This window comes from Aquila chrysaetos, chromosome 2, assembly GCF_900496995.4.
Source record: "Aquila chrysaetos chrysaetos chromosome 2, bAquChr1.4, whole genome shotgun sequence".
NCBI lineage: Eukaryota > Metazoa > Chordata > Aves > Accipitriformes > Accipitridae > Aquila > Aquila chrysaetos.
The window spans coordinates 56,366,388-56,388,420 of record NC_044005.1 but is presented as its reverse complement, the minus strand read 5'-3'; the positions used below and the strand labels follow the sequence as shown (position 1 = coordinate 56,388,420).

The 22,033-nt window shown below is 36.2% G+C and overlaps 2 protein-coding genes across 3 annotated transcripts in view; one reads left to right on the top strand and one right to left on the bottom strand.

Moving 5' to 3' along the window:
- Nucleotides 1–22,033, bottom strand: part of GOPC (golgi associated PDZ and coiled-coil motif containing) — a 28,440-nt gene that overhangs the window by 4,671 nt on the left and 1,736 nt on the right. Inside the window, exons 2-6 of one of the 2 annotated variants that reach the window (XM_030035767.2) lie at nt 9,072–9,236; nt 6,507–6,530; nt 2,588–2,763; nt 2,137–2,302; nt 790–885 (exon numbers count right to left, since the gene is read on the bottom strand). In XM_030035767.2, coding sequence (XP_029891627.1) covers nt 790–885; nt 2,137–2,302; nt 2,588–2,763; nt 6,507–6,530; nt 9,072–9,236 — 627 coding nt within the window. The remainder of the gene's footprint in view (nt 1–789; nt 886–2,136; nt 2,303–2,587; nt 2,764–6,506; nt 6,531–9,071; nt 9,237–22,033) is intronic. The other variant, XM_030035776.2, reaches the window with a different exon arrangement.
- LOC115350285 (nephrocan-like) overlaps nt 11,049–22,033 on the top strand; it is a 32,508-nt gene continuing 21,523 nt past the window's right edge. Inside the window, exon 1 of the mRNA XM_030035755.2 lies at nt 11,049–11,223. Within this exon, the coding sequence (XP_029891615.1) occupies nt 11,204–11,223 (20 nt within the window). The 5' untranslated portion in view covers nt 11,049–11,203. The remainder of the gene's footprint in view (nt 11,224–22,033) is intronic.

Here is a 22,033-nt window from a genome sequence, read left to right as displayed (position 1 = left end):
AACAAACAAACAAACAAACAAAGTAGATTTTAAATTAACTGAGATGTCCATTAGCATAAAATTCACATTCTGGTAGTTGCTCTTGAAGCACTTATTTCAACTGTTATTACAGAAAATTAGAAAGCATGCTTCAGACAAAAAGAATGCTTAAGAAGAATGCATGAGATTCTTGCCTTAATTCTTCTCCCCACAAAAGAATGGACAAATTTCAAATATATACTCAAACAGCCAAAGGAGACAATTCTGAATAATAATAAAAGTATAAAATCATACACAAGCTGATGAGACAACATCAAAACCTCATTAAAAAAGCATATCAGGCACCATATTGATGTGCAAGAAACAATATTCATATTTAGAATAAAAGTATAATAGTCAGAATTTTCAAAATTCATTGTAAAAAGTTAATACAGCTTTTGTTAGGTGTAAGATGCCAGTACTGATACTTTAAAAGTTACAATCACAACAGCTAAGCTTTGGAAGTTAGTTCTCAGATTGTTTCCGCTCTTCTGCGGACTTACCACACCTGAAATTCACCACTGGCTAATCTGCTAAGGTGTCTATACCCTAAACATAAGCTGAAATCATAAATTTTACATGAAGTAGCAGTTATCTATTTCCTAATCTACCAAAATGAGTTTTCAAGTTCTATGACCATAGCTATGGATTTGCGTATAGTTTTTTTGTGTGTTCTAACAATACATTCACTGATCCACATATTTTAGAAAAGTACAAATACAAATTTAAATTTCTTCATCTGTGTCATGGAAAATAAATGCAAGTATTTACTGTGATTGAAATTCCTAGTCCTTCGTGGTCTTCTTTAACTAGCAAAACTTTTCTGATTGGACCAACACCTTGACTCTTCTTTAAGGCATCAGGATCCTAGTTTGATAAAAAACAAACATAGCATAAATATAAATGTGTGAACCAAAAAGTGATGCATTTCTGCATTGCAGTTTTTTAAATTATATACAGGCAGTATATCAGCAACACAGTTTTAGACTAGCTCCAGGCAGGACAAACTTACAGTGCCCCTTTACAGTCAGGGTACGAAATCAGAAAAGATTCCTCACTATGCACTCTTGATGAGAATAATTATTTCTATTATTTCAGTGCTGAGTGATCCACAACACAGAAGTTAAGTTCAAAAGAAAGATATTAAAAGATATTAAAAATATAAAGGGACTACATGAAGGAATGCTGATCACTGCTGAGAAGTTCTATGACGTAAACTGCAATTTAAAACTAAGAAATGATAGAAGATGTAACACAGTCCCAAGGAAGGATATTTTATTATATTTTATTATAATAAAAAAAAACCATACCAAAAGCCATTCAAGTCAAAACTAAAAGAGAAACTAAATAAATCAAGGTATTTATTTTGCTTTTGTTAAGCTGCTGTTGCCATTATGCATACCCTTAAAATGACACATACACATATTTGTCCACCAATATTTTATATGCTGTCAGCAACATAAGCAGTAAGATCCATCTGACAAACTAAGGTATTTAGAACAGATCAAAGTAAAGCACTTTCCTGAAAATGTTTGGTTTTATGCACTGAACACTGGGGTGATTAACGGGTCATATGCCAAGTTGGGCAAGTTCTACCAAGGCTACTCACAGTGAAATGCCTTTTAAAAGTTTTATTTTTAAAAGTACCTTTTGGCGGGGGGGGTAGGGGTGAGGTGGGATGGAATCAATTATTTTACAGTGTCAATTTATCTGGCCTTTAAAAAAAATTTTAAAAATTAATTTCAGTTCAAACTAAACCTAAAAATGTTATTCTTGTTTCTTCTAAATAAGTTAGCTCCACACTTTGAAACCCAGGTAACAAAATTATGCTGTTAAATTCATGTTTATACACACACATAGCAGAAGGTCAGTTTTCAAAAGGACTGAGTGTTCCTAGGTAAGTCAAAGGAATTGTATCATCTGTTGTGGTCATTTATGGGGACATGCTGTTCAGCACGGAACTGTCCTTCAGCATACAAAAGAATTATGTATTCAGAAGTCACATTTGAAAGAACACAATATTGAAGTGAGAACGATCACAAAAATGAAGAAATAATTCGTATCTATTTTCAACAAATGCTGGAAATTATGGAGAAATGGCTCATCTTTTCAACTTACATGTCCTGGTGGTGCTTGCATTGGTCGTTTTAGATCATTCCGACCTCGACAAGCTCTAATAACAGTTTTGTGACGGTGAAGGTGTATTTCTGCTTCAAGCTGATTCCAAAGCTTGTCATGAGCAGGTCCTTTCATATCTCGGCCCAGTAACTGAATCTGCTGGACCCTACGTAATGACAAAGAGAGTAAAACAACTTGCTATATTACAACTGAAAAATCAATGCATTGTACAACTCATACACTTCATCTGGCTACAGCACACAGTCACGCAGCAACTAGAGCAACTGCAAGAACTGTGGGGATTTTTATTTCTTCCTTTCGTTCAATTAACTGCAAATGTGAGACTTTTTTTTACTTAGTCCTAACTTTGGACCTGCCTCTGGGGACACAAAGGAAGAAAATAATAACAAAAAACATCTCATGCTAAGGGACATGGATTGACTTCACATACCTTCCAGCTAGTTCCTTATCTAAATACTTGGCTGCCAATCTTGCTCCATAAACCTCAGCCTGAAGCACAGCTATGTGTCTCCGAAGTGCTTCGTTTTCCTTCCTCAGCAACTTCACCTCTGCTTCCAGCTGAGCTTCTTTCACTTTTTCTTTCTTGTTAGCTTCAAGTTCTCTCTCCTTTACAAAAAAAAAAAAAAAAAAAAGAAAAAAAATTGTTGAAAAGCTTTTATCAAAGTTAATAATGAAAGAGCACTTACTGTTTCTGCATACACAATCTGAAATTACTCTCCTGCGTACAAGACATGCATGCAGGAAAAAAAATGAAAGCAGGGACTCTGGCACTGCAGAAAGTGGTTTGCATTCTCCCCTCTGGGGAGATGAGGCCTTGCATTCAACTTTGTGCTCCTGACATGATTTTTATCCAGCTTACAACTCCTTAGCACAAAATTCATATACTGTTTCAAAGTCCATGGATGAAAATTAGTAAGAGCGCTTCTCCCTATCACAGAAAGGTGGCAAAATTTAAGTAGCCTGAATATCATCCTTACTTCTTCCTGTGTTCAAACGGGAGATTCATACAAAGAGAGAGAAGACTATTTTTAAAATACAAAAGTAACTACAAAACCACAAAATATTTCAATTTAATATTCTTTAACTATTTTAATCTCATTTTTAATATGATGTCAAGGAAATGTTCTGTAAGTCCGTATGTCCTGAAAATGACAATTATTTTCATGCAAACAACCAAGAAATGTCCAGCCAGGGACATTTCCAAATTAGAGTCTGAAGACCACAAAAAATAAAGCCAGAGATTCTACACAGGAACATGCCCTCCCTGACAAACTTAAGAGAAATTAGTGCAAAATAGCTTTGTTAAAAAAAAAAAAAAAAAAAACCAAACAAAAAAACAACAACAAAAACCCCCTAAACCCCCAAACTAAAACCACACTTTAAGCAAGCTATCTTCCTTCCCTCTTTCCCGCCCACCCCGCCACATGAAAAAGGAATTACGGAAATATAAATTACTCCCACAGTGCTCCATCCCAAATGTAGAGAAAACGCATAGTCATTACCTTTTCTAACACCCAGAGCACTGGAGTGAAAGGAATTAGTATGCTCAGATCGCTATTCTACAAAATCTACTTTAAGAGCAGCACGTTTGATGACTTGTATGTTTCATATCATGCTTTATATTCCCTTTACAAAGTGGGGGAAAAACCCCACCGCAAACCAGGAGGACAGTAGAGACACAGGATCTATTACCGTTTCCTTTTAAAAATGGCTGTCAACTGAAGTATCAATAAAAACTAAGTTGACCATAATGCATTTTTGAAGACACTTAAGAGTACCTACAAAACCATGTTCTTTGTACTTGTACCAACTACATTGTTAAACAAATAAAACCAGGAACGGCTACTAAAGAAGCGATAGGACAGAAACAAAATTTTACAGAACTGGCAAGACAAATCTGTTCTCAAATTGTGAGTGTGCTTATTCACTATTCCAAGTCTGGATATAAATCCATGAATATGGTCAATATTACCACGTTTGAGAAATTAAGGAAGGTTGGTCCTTCCAAAGAGAGACATTTTCACAATAGGAATATGTAAGCATTTACAGCTATTTGCCAGAAAGTCAACTCTGAACTTGATGGACTCTACCGTCTCCCTCATCTGTTAAATACTTGTATCAGTTTAGATGAATAGAGTACATTACACATATGTACATGTTGGCCAAGAATTGCCTAGCATACTGCTCAGGAGGAGCGGCACAAAGATTGCTTGAAATTGCTGGCATTTCACTTCCTGTAATTCCCATATTGACCCAGTTTCAGATCAGGTTTGACTCCATACACACGTTAGAAAACAGGTCATACAAAGCCACTTGTGGTCTCTGGCCTTTGGGTTGGGGGTTGTCTTGTGAGATGACTCTTCAACAAATCCCCTTCTGAACTGCAGGATCACTCCTAAGCCAAGAATTTTGACTAATCTACATTTCAAGAATAGGAGTTACTAAAATTATACCAATTTTCTCTATTATTATGATGAGGTCTTGAGCTATCTTAATTCACACCTACTGCCAAAGGGCAATTACAAGAATTCAAGAGTGCCAATGCATGGCATTGCCACTGCCACACACTTTAGCTGTACAAAGGGTCACGGTTCAGACTAACACTCATTTTACAGTAGCAGCAGAGTCCGTATACAGATACAGTGTTCCTCTAACACTTATGTTAGCTATGTACGTATTGCTAATATTGCATCAAGGTGCTCTAAATAGTATAGGCCCCTTGTTTGTGTACGTACTCGCTTTTAGAACGTCTTTTATTTGACAAATATAAAAAGACAAAGACTAGCATTTAAGACAGATGTATGAAGATATATTATTCACACCCAAACCTCCATTTTCTTCCTCACTGGATATTTTTATGCTTTATTTACTGAATAGAAAGTCATAAACTAAAAACTCATAAAATCTTTGGCAATAATTTGTTAAAATGTACTATTCAGAATGTTTTCTACTCAGAAAAAAGCTTTAGAGATGCATGAGTTCCTTGATGTATCTGAAATACAAGTTGGGAAAAGAATTCCAACTTTCCCCATAAAAGTGGATTGCTGAAGTGATCCAAGATATTTGATTACACTAGCAAATGTCATATAGCACATTTTAGTGTATTTATAAGAAGTAGCCAGCTTAAAAACCTCTCATCAAGAATAAAATTTTCCATCAAGTTTCTCTGAATTTCGTTTGTCATTTAAATTAAATTTAAACAGAAAGTAAAATGTTACATTTCTAAGTGGAATCACTTTTAGTCATGCATTTTAAATGTTATACCTAAAATAGGAGGAACAATGTAGTCCCATAGAATTGTTTTCTTCCTATTTTCTCCATTACTATGACCATTGTTCTGTGACTGGGGTGGAAAATTACACCCAGAAGCTATTCTTCTCTGGACTGTCTCCAACAGATCACCACATGAATTAAAAAAATTAAAATGTTTGCAACACAGAATCTCTGAAGATGTACTGAAAGAACATGTCGTGTTTTGAACAACTGTCAAGAGATGTGACAAAAGTCTTAAAAATGTTTAAAAAGTTGAGGAAGTTACAGAATAGTTTCATGCCTTCTAGTGTTCATAGTATTGCATAGGTTCTGCAAAATAGAAAAAAGTGTATCTTCTGTTGGTAGTATAAAAAAAAACAAAACAAACCACTAAACCAAAAATGCAACTGCAGTGTTGAAGATCAAAGCTTACAGTTACCAGCTATCCCATGGCTTTTCAAAAACCAAATACTGAGTAACGATAATGAGGTACATAGCATAATAAAAGTGGAAAAGCTGTTTAAAAACCTTTCAAGTCTATCACCGTGAAAGACCGAAAGATAGAAGTTAACTTTGCTTCACCTTTTCTTCTTATATATGTATTATTGTGTTTATATGCTTGGGGCTGTTACCCAAGCCAGTAAATCATACTAAATCATGCCCACAAAAAGAACTGAGAAAAAGTAAAACAAGGAGAAGTTTACAGGATTTTTTTTTTAAATACAACACAAAGAATACTTCATATTACATATAGATGCGTACAGTGTTTATGCTTTAGAAATTGTATAACACCTTAACATTTTTTGAGCTACTACCAGAACAATCTTTCAGAATGCCAAGTTGCCACATATCACCCCAAATTAGCTGTAACAATAATAAATAAAACACATACAGACTTAGGAAAGAGGGCACCAAAACTAGAAAAGAAAAACTAAAATGCAAAGAAAATTCTTTCCACAGCATCTTGCCAAATGACAGGAAAAAGGAACAAGCCAGATCTGTTTTGCCAGTTTCTGAGGCCAACATATATATAAGTTGTTGCACAAAACAAAAGCACTGTACACATAAAAAAAAAAAAAGGCAGTCAGCATACTTACCATTTCATCCACAGAAAGGACAGACTTAAGACAGAAGAAGAGATTTCCATAATTAGAGAAACAGGCAATAGGAACTTCAAGAAAATGCAACAACATAAATTACTTACTCCAAAAGAAATTTACCAGCAGATTTTTTATTTTATTAGAAGGCATAAAGAACAAGCACATTGCTATAATTGTACTTAGCAGCAATTTTGGTATGTTGCAGTGAACGTTATTAAAGCTCTTATTAAAAATTTTAACCTTACTGTAGTATTGAAAACAACACTTCCTCCTAAAATACCAAGAATCTTCATAAAGAATAGCAAGATAATGCAAAATGCATGAAAGCAGTTTTGAAGCTATCATAGAAAATACATTCTGTAATCTAACATCTGTTATACAGATAATAGATTTTTTCCTTTCAGAAAGAATAACAAAATACATATTACAACAGGGACATAAAAGACAGGAAGAAGTAGCAAAAAGGATATGCAAACTGCAAAACTCAAGAAAAAAAATTCAACTAGGCAACTTCATACTCTTACAAAGAAAGAGTTATTGTGCATGGACTAAGCAGATACACCACTCCTAAAAAGGGATTAGGCCTGAACTATGTGATGTTATCAATTGCTTAGCAATCTGAAACATTTAAAAATGTCTTAGTTCACCACTATATACAACTTCAGAGTTTGTACATTATACATTTATGTTAAGACTCTACACAGAAGAGTGGTTGTTAACAAAGAAAGCAGGAAGTTAACTAGTACAGAACTTTATTTCCCCATCACATATTCTGTTGACACAGTTCTTTGCCCCCAGAGGCTTTCTGACTGCCATGTCAGCACGACAGTTTTTATTTACCTAAAACTCAGACTTCCCATTTTATTGTCATTTAAGCAGCCTCAGTTTTCCTTGTTCAAGCTTCCCAGACCTTTATAGCTTTCTTTATCTAGAACAGTTTAAAGCTGAGCTTCTCTCCATTAAAACTATGAAATCCCTATAGGCGAAGTAAAGCAAACTCAGAAGATTAGCCCTGATGTTTATAAAAAAGGAGGAACTAAATGGAATTAAGGAGACAATACCAGTCTAGGCTGATTCAACACAGATAAAATCTGAAACAATGCAAGTAAAATGTATTTACTGTCACCTGTGGGAGAAAGACAGCTGTCACTAGCATGGAGATTTAAAATATCTTTAGAAAATATTTATAACAAGGTAAAGGAGAAACAAAAAGGTTAAAAGTATTACTCTCTATGCCACTCAGAAGTTAAGCCTCACTAATGAAATTTAGGGACCAAAATCACTCACAGTGATGTGTTGGCTTAAAAACTTTGCTACATGTAAACCTGCAGCCTAACACTTACAAAATGCTGCTGATACTTAACTAAGGCTTATTTACAGAGCCATAAAAATTATTAACAGCTCTAAGGAAACTTCAACCTGCTTAAGCTATAATTCAATACAAAATAAATTATGTGCAGACAATCCAGAAAATGTTACTCTTATGCTGAATATGCAACTACGCGGACCTAGGAACATAGCTCTAATTCAATTACAGCTTTTGGATCTGAAACAGGAAGAATTTGGGTTACTCCTGTTATTCAGTGATTAGCCTAGATTAGATAGCCTTTAAGCCTATTACTGTGTTTTATTATACATTAATTAACAGGACAAAATAGCAGAGGAGACTAATCTAATGTTCCGCCTATGTTGGGACTAGGTATTTGCAACCAACCCAGGAAGCAATTTTAAAAACAGCCAGAGAGCTAGACTTTGATTTATGCCAACAGTTAGAAACCACAATCTATACAACATTACTTTACTTTTCTAATTTACAAAGTCTTAGTATTAGAGCCTGAATCTGTGCTGTGGCTAGTAACGAGGCACCCTACACTCTGGTTATCAGTCAATGCCAACTAACTGCACAGATTAATTATTGTTAACTTTTGGTGGGCTTTGTAAAGCTCTAAGTTTCTAAAAAAACATATCATACAAAATTAACAGTGGTTTATTGAGTTCTATTACGACAGTCTGCTGCACGTAGCAATGGAGAGCACTGTAGATGCATCTGCAGCATTATTAAAGAGAAAGAATGACAATAGAGAGAGGACTGTGATGCCAGCTACCCTCTCTCTGTATGGCAAACCAATCCTATTCTTACTCTTGTCAGAGTATAACTACAATAAAAACAACAGACTTACCTCACTTTAGGCTTTTTTAAAATATGTGAAGATTTGATTGTATTTGTATATTGGAAGCGATTATCTTTTGCAACTTCTGTCTTCAGAAAAGCTTTATGAACCACCAAAATATTTTCTTATTTTACTTCAAGAAACCACTAAAAAATGGTTTATGTAAAAAGAACTTCTTAAATTCTAATTAATTATTCTGATGTTATTTATTTTATTTTTAATGGTTGCTAACAACCAACTGTAAATGTTATTTAAAAAAGAAAAAGTTAACTCTCTCTAACATTTTTTATGTGAAAATTTGTAACCAGCTTATTCGCACCTTCCAAGGAAGAACTTCTGCCAGGAGAGGGAAAAGTATAATGTAATTCTTCATTCAAGCCACCATACTCACCAGTTTTGCCTTAATAGCCCCAGAATCAACACTCTGACCAGTTTTGGCATGTAGCTGAAGTTGAACAGCATGAAGTTGCAAAAGCTGATCATGCACTTCCTTTTCCAATACTGCTTTCTCTGCCTGTGTTTCTGTCAGTTCAGACTTCAGATCAACTAACTGTGCCTGTGAAGATATAATCCATCATAGTAATTAGAGCAACGATTAAATGGGGTCATCAGAACTGTGATACATATATACACGTCGTGGTTTAACCCCAGCCAGCAACTAAACACCATGCAGCCGCTCACTCACTCCCCCCCACCCAGTGGGATGGGGGAGAAAATCGGGAAAAGAAGCAAAACCCACAGGTTGAGATAAGAACGGTTTAATAGAACAGAAAAGAAGAAACTAATAATGATAACACTAATAAAATGACAACAGCAATAATGAAAGGATTGGAATGTACAAATGATGCGCAGTGCAATTGCTCACCACCCGCCGACCGACACCCAGCTAGTCCCCGAGCGGTGATTCCCCCCCAACACTTCCCAGTTCCTATACTGGATGGGACGTCCCATGGTATGGAATACCCTGTTGGCCAGTTTGGGTCAGCTGCCCTGGCTGTGTCCTGTGCCAACTTCTTGTGCCCCTCCAGCTTTCTCGCTGGCTGGGCAGGAGAAGCTGAAAAATCCTTGACTTTAGTCTAAACACTACTGAGCAACAACTGAAAACATCAGTGTGTTATCAACATTCTTCACATACTGAACTCAAAACACAGCACTGTACCAGCTACTAGGAAGACAGTTAACTCTATCCCAGCTGAAACCAGGACAATACATCACTTGCTGGTACATATATGCTATACACATTGTAATACAGGTAAGAGTACAGGCTGTCACAAGTTCCTCAGTAGCCCAACTTAAGCACGGGATCATTTGCAGGCTTTTCTCCCCAACTGCTACAAAATTCCTTCATCCACAGACCCAGCATCAAACAACCATACTGCTGAAAGTAACAATAGCTGAGTTTTTCCTCATGCAGACAATGGCATGTGATGCTGATGTCCACTCCAAAACTGGACAATGGCATTAAACCTATGTAGGATTTACAACCATAGCAATGGAAATAAAATTTAAAACTTTAAAATTATTAAATCTTATTTTAAAAAATTGATGAAAGTAAAATGACAATTATTAATGGAATGCTGAAATCAAATAACCCAATTTACAATTGGTCTGTTATCAACAGCTTAACTGAAATAGTAAATGAGGTGGGCAAAGCAGAAGCCATAAATTAGCATGCCCCTAAAATGCCTTTGTAGAAACCCACGAATAGTTATTAACTCTTAAAAAAGTTGTTTTGAAGCATTTTAAATACAGTTTACATGCAGTGTTTATATCTGGAATAAAAGAACAAGTTCTAACATGTTTACCAAGTTACTTGTTATCCTTAAGTTCAAGTAGCATTTTATAAGAAAAGCTACATTTATATAAGCTTTAAAGCTAGTATTTGCCCAAAAAACCCACAGATTATGATCTCTGGGGATTTTTAGGTAAATTCCCGGAGTATATTTTTGCTTCCAAAAATTTGGAAATAAAGAGCAAAATGGAAAAGCCACTAATTTTTTTAAAAACCCCTCTTATATTAAAGCAGGGTATTTTAGATATTTTAACAACATTATACTAACGTTCAAATTCACAATGAATATCAAGTTGCAAGTCAGTGCTCACCCCATTCAACTACATAAATCACTGCTTTAAAATGTCTGTATCAGTTTTTTAAAAAAAAAAAAAAAAAGAAGGCGGCAGGAAGGATTTGGCTATCATTGGGGAGTACTTACTGGGTCTAACTTTAGGTACATAATTTAGATGGACAGCCTCCTTAAGCTTCCAACATAATTCAGACTTAAGTAGGCTCTTCCAGAGGTGATTCAGAGCACCTAAATTAGAGTGCAATTTGATGAGATGGGTCAAGCCAATCTCCAGCTTGGTGCTGCCAAGAAGAATGATCTCCCTTCCTGCCCCTTGGCCATGCCCCCTCGCCCCACATCTCCGGGACTGGAGGGTGGGAGATGCCCTGCCCATGAGCTCTGCTGATTTCAGACCGGACTCCCCAGAGCAGAGCAGAACCACCTCTCCCTGTCCGCTTAGATGGAGCCTCAACAGATCAGGTTAGCATGTACTTTTTGTCGAAGAATGGGGCTGCATGCATTTCCACCTTCCAACTGCCAGAATGACAAAAAACTTCAATAATTGTAAACCCTCGCAGAACTCTAAAGCAGAAATTGCCTTCTACAGTAAGATGATACTTAAAATACTACAAAGCCATATAATTTTAGAGAAATGGGTTACTTACAAAACCGCACTGCTCTCCCCAGTGACCAGCCACTGCTAAATTCTCTCTGCTATGGATTATCCATCCTCAAACAAAAGCAGACCCACCTCAACTAAAGTAGCGAAAGAAAATACCGCCAGCGTAAGAGGTGATGGTATGGTACAGAGCAGATAACTAAGACCTTAATAATAAAGGCACAGTTTGACCCAGTCAGTTTCACATAATTTATAACAGTATTACTTCTACTTTATTATTATTTGTTGTTATTATTATAATAAAATGTATAATGATATTACTTCTACTTTAAAAAAAGGCCACTAATGTCTTCCTCCTTTCAAGCAGGTAATAACAGCTAACATACTGACTTTTATTGCTCTTTTATATACATACACACACACAAAACCTCATCCATTCTAATTCAAAGTGCCTGGAGAAGCAGAAAGTGGCAGAACAGATAAACTACACCAGTTTAATACTATTCAGCCTCACCTAGTAGAGAATGACATATAAGGAATAGAACAGAGTTCTGGCAAAAAAAAAAAAAAAAAAAAAAAAAAGTCATTTCACTGTGCAAATTACAAAGCAGCGAGAATGATGGCTACCAGTTTTGCAACATGAATGATGTTCCAAAGGGATCACAAAGAGACTGTCAAACTCAATTAATAACAAAAAAAAAAAAAAGTACTCTGCATATGACCTAGGATTTAAATTCATATCCTGCTGCTTTAATAAAGAGAGCAAAATAAGAAACAGTATGAGTGCACATCATGGAAGTAATCTGTTTACACATTATGAAAAGTCATAAATCTATCCCCAGGAACAGATGCGGATACAAGAGTCACACCAAAAAGCACACACAGTAAGCTGGTTTCAAATCTTGTGATCTACTTCTGTGAAGGCTGACAAATCTTTACGGTCTTTCACAGAAGTTCTGCCTTTCTCAGCTTGGCCAGCTCACTTAATCCTCCTTTATAGTACTCTTACTAGCACTATTTTTTATCCACATTCCCTCACTTGGTTACAAAGGAATCATATGGAAAGACCACTGGAAGTTCAGCAGCTCTACATTCAATATTGGAAGCTACTCAGTAAAAAACAGAGAGGGGGCAAAGACAGCAGAGGAAATGACGAGCACAAACAAGACCTATCGGTACAGCCATTCCTTCCGAGAGCACCATTCACTGCATGAGGCAGGGGTTCTACAGAAAAAGACGGTGCCAGATGATGTAATGCTTCAATTTGCATAAGCACAGTGAGGATAAATTAATGTTGCACAAGCAACTGTACCAATCCTTTAATCGGCAGCTTTTTGGATGTACTCTCCAACAAGACTGTTGAAGGAGAGTTGTCAAGTATTTTGAAGATCACCTGCAATTGCTATAGAATTTGTGGCGAAGCCAGTTGGGGCAGAATTAACAAACACCCGCCCACAGGAGACCATTGAGCTTCAGGGTTAGGAGAGATTAGGAAGAGCCACCAACAACAAATAGAGAACAGAAACCTTCACTGGGGAGCAATAAGGGGCAGAGGTTGAAGAGAAGGTAGTATGTTTACTTTTAACATCCTTTAACAGTAACTTGGTGATTCAACCACTTGCTGATTCAGCCAAAAGAGGAACTCTGCCGTATTTAGGGCAGTATACAACTGTGCAGATTAGCAATTATCATGCATTAGCAAGTATCACACTGCAAGGTAACACCTTAGTTTCTCACTGCTAACTCATTTGTGAGTCTATGCCCCAGGCAACACACTGTTAGTAGCAGGACTGGACTGTGGTTCATGGAAGTATAATTGAATCATGAAAACTTACATGTAGCCCTAGATGAATCAAGCAGATAGGATACGAGAGAGACAGAATTTGCACAGCTCTTTTTGCCTTTCATTCTGACACGTGTTGGCAAGGTCAATGCCTTTTTGAGATACGTTCATTTGTCTCTGACTCACCGAAGTCTCGGACACTTTTCTCAGACCAAGATCCATAACTGGAATTCGGTGCCAATGGCAATGGGAAGTGCCTGGTCTGGGCCTTACAATGGAAGCCAAAACTTACTGAAATCAACCAGAAAATAACCAAATTTTTTCTTTATTAGTCAGGCCTCTTGTTTCAATGCTTCACTTTTCCCACCTCTCTTGTCATGGACAACGATCACTAACTTTTCCTGAAGTGTTCTGAGAAATGCCTCAGTTCAACACTGGGTGCTGAGAGCTCTGAGAGGTTACGTGAGTCAGCATGGAAAAGACTAAAAAAAAAAAAAAAAACAAACAAAAAAAACCACCAAACAAAAAAACCCCCAGCATTACTGACAGAATCACCTCTTTTTCTAAAGTACCTCATTCAAGCTTGTTCTCCAATTTATCAATAATTATCAGACACATTAGTCTTAATTTCTTTGTGTTTACTGTCCCAATTACAATCCATACACTGTCAACTATACAAGACACACTTCTTGGTTTCTTACTTTTTTTTCTCCTCGCTGTTCTAAATAAAAAAACAAACCAACCTGAAGACTGATCTGATCTGTCTGGGGTGGGGGGAGAAAAGGTAGTTCCAGAAGTCTGTTTCTTCTCTTGTTCCACAAAGTACCAGTAAACACATGCTATTTCACAAAGATATACTGCTTCAGATTATCACCACATTGGTCTATAATCAAGCTACTTCTAAACACTAAACAAAAGTCTACAATTCGAGTAAATTGCAGATCTTGGTCAAATTAATCAAATAGTAAAACTCAGTATTTATCTTCCAAATAATCCAACACAGAGATGATACCAGAAGAAGTTTGAAAGGCTGAGTATTTATTCAATTTTGGGGCATATTTTGCCATTTACCAGGTATTTTGTATTTCACAGAGATCTTACACCTATCAAAATTAAAACCAAGTTTCAACTGAAATAACTCAAGAATTTATAAATTACTGTTTTTTTTTCAATAGGAGATAAAAGAAAATAAATCATGGCATTAAGCAACAGACAAATACTTATTCCACAGAGCATTCAAAAATATTATGGCAAAAACAAAAATAAATTCCTAGGCAAAACAGTCCAGATATAATGTCCTTCTATTTTTAATCAACAGTTCTTATTTCCTGTTCAAGCAGTTGTGAGTTATCAAACAGTTGTGTTTGTTATAAATGATCTTATGCTAAATATGTATTTTAAGCTGGCAATATAATAAACTGTCAGCTTAAATGCTGAGATTGATTGCATTTACAACCATGGAGTTCTTAAAGTCTTAACTAGTGTTTTTCATTAGGAGCCTTAGAACAAAATAGTATCATCGAGGTCTCTTCCAATTATTTTATATCATATCATGTAATTTTTTTCATATGATGGTCTGAACTCTCAGAAAAAAATATTCATTCATCCACCTGCACATTTTTCATAGAGAAGTGAGCATTAGAATAACTAACCAAAAATCATTTATTTCTATAAGATCTCAGAGCCATACTCAAAGATCCTATGCCAAGTTTGCACATAGTAAAGACTAAAATCGTGGACCTTGCCCTGAACAACTTGCAATGTAAATACACGAAAGAAATGATGAATAAATGTACCATGAAAGAGAAGTACAAACACAGAGGTATTTGTGTATAGAACTGCACAACAGGAAGCAGACAGATGGCATGCTAAAACCACAAGTTACCACTTCTCGTAACCATCACTGCTTGAATGAGGCATTAGAAGATGGCAATATTGTGACCTCTGAGATCTAAAGCATCAAAGGGAGGACACAGAGACTGAGAAAACTTGCAAAAGCGGGATGATGGTGACTAACATACCATGCTGACAGGGAACAATCTACCTCTCACTGCTGAAAAGGAAAACAGCTGCGGGGGGGGGGGGGGGGGGGGGGCGGGGGGCGCGCGAACAGAGAGATGGCATCGTCAGATAAAATAATAATGACAATGTTTTCAGCTTTGGGAAAAGCTTTTTTGTTTTCTGAGCTATCATTCCAGTAATTTCTGCAGTATGGACAAGAGTTTTATTTGAGCCAATAGATATGAAAAAATACCTAAGACTTACCCATTGCCTAGACATGAGGACTCAAAATAGAGCCGAACTGAATGGGAAAGCTAGGTCATAGGTCTGAATAATCCTAGGACAAGGCAGTGGCATTATTCACCACACCAAATAAAAATGAGAGGAAGACCTGAATTCCCTCAACATCAAAGTGTAATGAATGCTTTTTGAGGGTTGTAATGATGCACTTTTCGGTATATCAATTTCTAGCTCAGAAGAAGACTAAGCATAATGGACATATTAGAAAACACACAGACTTTTCAGCAAAGGAAAGCTAGATACATAGAAAAATATCCATCATATTACCAGCTTCCAGTGACTAAAAGTCATAAGCCAAGCACTTATCAAATGCCTTTAAAATAGCAAATATTCTTTAAAGATTTTTTTTAATTTTCCTTTCATTTCAGGCCTTTAGGGTACATCTAATTCACTCGCATACCAAGACTTCTAAACTCATAAAGGTCTGAAAACTGTCTTTTTTAAATGAAAGATGATTTTTTTCCACCATATCATCTCTAGACGCCAGCAGCTAGGACTTCAAGAAACATCAAACAAAAGCAGACTACCAATTAAAAAAACAAAACAAAACAAAAAAAAACCCACCACAAAACCTGGTAACATTTCATCGTTTCTATCTCAGTTTCCTAAACAAGGCAGTCTAGTACCATCATTGTATCAGTATGTGTACATTTCTCCCTATGTCACCTTCCCTCCCTGCTGATTTGAACTTAATCCATTTTCAAGGTTCAAACAAATCCATTAGAGGGGTAAAGGTGTGTATGATTAAAGTTCCTACAACAGACAAGTTTTGCGCAAAACAGCTGCTCAGTAGGAAAGAGTGACGGATTAGTGCCCTCACGGAGGGAAACATGGGAAGAGTCAGACCTTAGCTAGTTTGTTTAATCCACCCAGAGACAAGAGCAAACAGCGCGATGGCTAGGCACCACACATGCAGTTCTGAGCTAGTGACTGTGCTGCTGCCCCTTGCCCAGCCCACTAACCAAAACCGTAGGTAGATGACAAAGCAAAGAATGCTGTGGTGTGGAAACCCAACAGATCATAGGAGACAACTGGGGGTGCCTGAATCAGAAGGTCTTAGCGACTCAAGAAAGTGCTCGATGTTTGCATTAAGACAAATCATTCCCCACAAATAAGTAGGAAGTTAGATTTCCAAGGTCCATTGATTCTGTTACCAATAAAACACCTCCGGTATATATCTTTTTAATAGCTAATTCTACAAGAGAGGTCCCTATGAATCTTGCCATGGGATCAAACCAAAATTCATAGACAAATAAAGTATATGACATGTTTTGACTACTTCAGCAGTGTGTCCTCATGTAATTTATGCTAGACTCCAGAAAGTTTACCGACATGTGTTTATGTATTTAAACATTCACTCCTGATTGGGACTATTAACCTTCTGATGTAAAGGCTGAAGGATCTAGGATCACATAACAGAGCAGGCTACAATGCTGCAATTACCCTGTGGCTTCTGCCCCAGTATATAGACAAAAGCACAATGCAAATATCAAGATACAACACTAGCTTATTTGCTTAACTTTATATTTTGGGGGCATTTTTTTAAAGACAGAAATGTTGCTTAAAGGCAAAAGTAGGTTAACCCCCCCCCCCCCCAATTATGCTTTACAAACAATGAACTCATTATTCCTAAGTGTTCCCATAACATTACACAACTGCAGGATAGAAAACAATTTTTCAGGACGTGACAGCTGTAGCTCCTACAGCCTGAGGCCTAAACATACTCACAGACACCAGATACACAAGTGGTGTTGGTTCAACAACAAAAGAGCCTGTCGTGCACAGTTATGAACCATGCAGCCCACACACTACTAAGTTTTCACGGGGACCCCTAACTTTGGCATCAGCCCCTAGATGTGAAGTATCCGAAACTCTTAAGCAATATGTTTCTCTAATTGCTGGAAGAAAGGATTGTCTCCACTATCTCACCAGTGTCACTTCACCACTTTGACTACGGCTCTCCAAAAGACAAGAACACTCTACCCTTCCTCAGTCTTCACTATTTGATTCTTCCTGCCTATTAACCAGCATTTGCTGCAATTTCTCACACAATCCTATTAAGTTTAATGGACTGGTTTGAATGAGAAATCATGAAACAGACCAGAGCCCTATTAATCTCACTGTGCTCCTTGCAAAACTAAACAATGTGACAGCACTGTACAAAATGTGAGTTTCTGAATAAATGATACACTTGGGAGCCATAATTTTTGTTGATAAAAAAGCCCCCAATTTCAACACAACCAAAGAATGCTTACCACTTGTCAATGATGAAAATGACTAGCCCATTTCAAGAAAATATTTTAAAAGACTGTACTTACAAATTTTTAAATGAAATTAAAAGCCTTTATTTCATCACCATTGTGACCTCAAAATGGACATATGTGACTTAAACTTTTAGTTAAAACTTTAAATTTCACAAAATGGTCTTTATCATGTGGTTAATAACATGAATGGCAAAATTTATGACTACTGACTCCCTAAATAAACACCACAGTAGTGTAGCTATGTAAGTAGACGTAGTAAAAATCCAGCATATGAAACTGAACACACAAATTAATCATAAATTAATTTAGTCCACCTTTAATATGTCCCATACAGAATACAAAGTACAAGACATCTAAAAATGAATTGCTCCATTTCTCAGATTCCATTCTAGTCCTGACAAAACATTCAGAAGACTGGTCAGCAAATGAAAAGGATGCAAAACAACATACATACTTTATCTTCTCCGCTGAAGACCATTCTGGATATGTAATTATTTGCACAATTTTCCTCCCAATGATTAAAAAATAACCTAAAAATAATACATTTTAAGCATCTTAAAAGTTTGGTTTCCATTTACATAAATGGATACGTCAACCAACCTTTATATGCCAGTCACTGATCTTTTTCATCTCTATCATTAAAATACCTGTTACTGCAGCAACATATTATCATTTTCACTTTGCTTTACATACTGTTTCTTGCCATTGTTTTACTTTGTATTTGACTGTATCATTCTGTCTGCACCTACTTCAGAAGCACAAACTACATTTTTTGTTTAAATCACTGCTTGTACACTGCTACCAGCGTCAAATTTCTGTCTGCCTCACAAAGACATTTTTTTCAGGTTGCCCATGCTGCTAGTTGTTTATTAAGAAGACACAAATCCATTTTTAGAAGTCATAGTGGTAGTTTTATTATTGCCATTATTTTGAAAGTCATACTAGCTATGCAACATAAGAAATATAAACTCAAGTACTGGTTCCCTATCACTTACTCTTTGGCAACTCCCAACAGATGAGACAGAGAAAAGGAAAACATTTCACTACATGCTGACTGAAACTAAAGTAAGATAGTTAAACTCATATAGAATTCCAGAGCTTCTGATACAGGAAAATATGAATTAAGTAGAGATGACCCCTTTAAAAAGGGTGTAATTATTGTGAGAGAAGTTATATGTATCAAACTAATGACAATTTAGTATAGAAGCCAACCGGAAAATCTCTGCCAACCTGTACTTCCACTTCCCGAATATCTGAAAACTGCTCACAATTTAAGATATAAAATTAGCTGGATCAAATCTCATACAACTGATTTTCCAAAAAACCACATTCTATCTGGTACCAACAGATTTCTATTCCAAAAGAGAAGTGGTATTCCAAGTTAAAAGTGTAATTAATAAAATAACATCTCAGTAAATACTAGAAATTTTTATGACATTTGAAAAAATTAAACAATTTGCTTTTCTTATGAAGTTATTGCAACTATGCTCCCAGTTTTATAGACACGTCTGTCATGGGGCAAAGAAATATCTTGGTCTTCAACAGGTGCATTTCTCACTACAACGCAAAGGAGAGAGGGGAAAAAAATCCACACAGACCCTTGTAAGAAGGTGTATGGACCTACCTTGGTTTAAAAAGTACTGCTGAACAACAAAGCAGGACTACAGTTCTGCAGCGTGCTCCATAAGATGGACTTGCACACTATATGAAAAGTTACCGTGCACATAAAGCCACCTACATTTAGGTTTTTTGGTTTCAGTTTGTTTTGTGTTTTTTTTTTTTTTTAACAGGGATCTTCAGATTACCTACATAATACTACAAATGCTTTAGCTGATACAGTAACAAGTTACTTACAGAAGAATTCAGCTTATAGGAACATGTTCCTCTAAACCTGCTGATTCCAAGTTCATCAACGACGTAAAACTACATAAGCGATTAACTTCTGAGACGTCTACTTAAATGATCTCCTTAACTTTAGCATGTACGTTGGCTTAACACAACTGCCAAGACACAGAGCATGCTCTACCAGACATTCCTTTCTAGCTTGTTCATTTAAAACTACAGAATCAGATCGGCAATCAAAGTGCCACAGTCAAAGTCAAGCTCAGTTTTCACTGGCACGTTGACCTACTTCTTTTACTCCTACAAAATTGCAATATACAGAACTTTATTTTTTTAAATGGACATTTAGACGATGTCACAGTCAGCATCATGTAATTTCTTCACCTCTAGTGATAGTCAAACAGGAAAAACAAATCCTACGAACTTCCCCTCAATTAAAAAATCTACTGAAATCTCACACACTGACTGCCAGCCTGCATCTGCTGATTTATTATGCTTTCTGGGACAGAGCATCACAAAAAATCTCCTTTAAAATGGCTGTCATCTCCTTTTGTTCTAACAGCCCAAGGCCCTTACTGTCCTCCATCAAGACACACTTCTTCATTTGCTCATACTGAAGTGAAGCTGATCTCAGAAAAGACCGTGGCTTCTATCACCTAGCACTTTTTTTCCTCTTTGATAAGCTACTTAATTCAACTCTGTCCTACTGTGACCAGCAGGAAAAATACAAAAACAAATCCTCCTCCCCTTTTGTTTAATTTAGGATTGCAAGCTTTATTAGCACAGTAGCATGTTTATAACCTTTCACCACCCTAAAGCACAAGTAAATTTATCTGCATGCATCCACTGTGCCTCTGCATACCTTCAGGTTCCTTCTAAAAATCACTTACCCCTGAATTGCTAACTCCCTCTTTGGAAACTACCGTCTTCCTGGAATACTCCTTTCACTATTCAGAAACAACCCTCATACAATATTTTACCTAGACTCATCTCTCTAGCAGTAGGTATACACCAATGATGCCAAAACATTTTTTGCACCAAAGTCCTACAGAAGGAGCTTCCATCCACCGAACGAACTAAGCTGTGCCTCTTAAAAGCAACTGTATCAATCAGATAATGCATAATAAGGTGATAAAGTTGATATCAAGTCCGAACTGCATTTCTTTATTCTTGTCTGTAGTATCATAATAAGACCCCTCACTTCTGGTCAAGGAAATGGAACCCACAAACAACAGAATTATATTCATCATTTTTATTATCAATTTGATTTTCCTTTAGGAAATAAGATCACTCATGCAGTAGGACAACAGCAGGCAAACGTAGCTGCAGGAGTAAAGTCTTAGCTTTTAACAGCCACTGACACATTCAGTCAAAGTATTATTTTAATCCAAATAAAGGCATATTTCTGAAGATGGATTTAATTTATTGGCTTGAATAAGTGTTTGTACTTAGGTAAACTATGACTAATGACACTTTTATGAATGTGATGAAAGCTTTGTATTAAAAAGTACAAGCATGATAAAGTTACAGTTGTGAGGTATTAAGAAATGACTGCAATTTTAAAAGTTATATGAATACAGTACCTTGCATTATTAAAAAAAAAAAGTAAATCCACTGGTCACATCCTAAACTCCCGTATTAGTCTCAGTAACTTCTTTCAAAACATGTAACTGTACCCTTCATTTTGGATGCTGAGGCTTTTGGCTAGACATCTGTGCACTTAAAAAGACAAGACACTCATTCTCAACAGAGCAGCTCCATCTTTTGGAGATTTTAAATGGCAGTTTTCATTTCAAGTTTATGACTCCAATAATAATGAGGTACTAAAATTAACAACCTTCAAGACAATACTATAACCTTCTAAAGGTCTATCTGAAAGATAAAAACTCTTTTATAGGTATGAGGCCTAATACTGGTATCAGTAATAAAAATATTTCACAAAGTAAAAGACTTCTTATTCACTTCCAAAGCACTCACTCTAGATTCTCAGTATCATTTTTATCAAACAATTACTTCACGCACCTAGACATACACAATAATTATACTGTTACAACTACTAACTGTGGTCCTTCAACTCATTTGAGATTGAGGCACAGATATTCAGTTACTTAGGTGCCCCTGATGATTTTAATTATATACCAAAATATCTTTCAGGATCTGAGTTTTATCATTTCCTTTCAAAATATTTAAGCTTGAAACAGCTTTTCAAAGAAATATTTACCAAGCACCAACTCATTCTCTTAAAATAACCTGAAAACTCATCTGTTTTACAAGTCTGTACACAACACCCACCATCCCCGTGTAATACACAGTAAATACTGATTGTCTACTATAAACTCATAAATCTTATTTTACTACGCCTATACCATTAACCCTACTGCATAAGTTGACAGTATAGATACATACCAAATACTAAAATGTATATGACAGCATATCAATATAAACACAAAGAATACCATAAACATCACTACAGCGAGTATT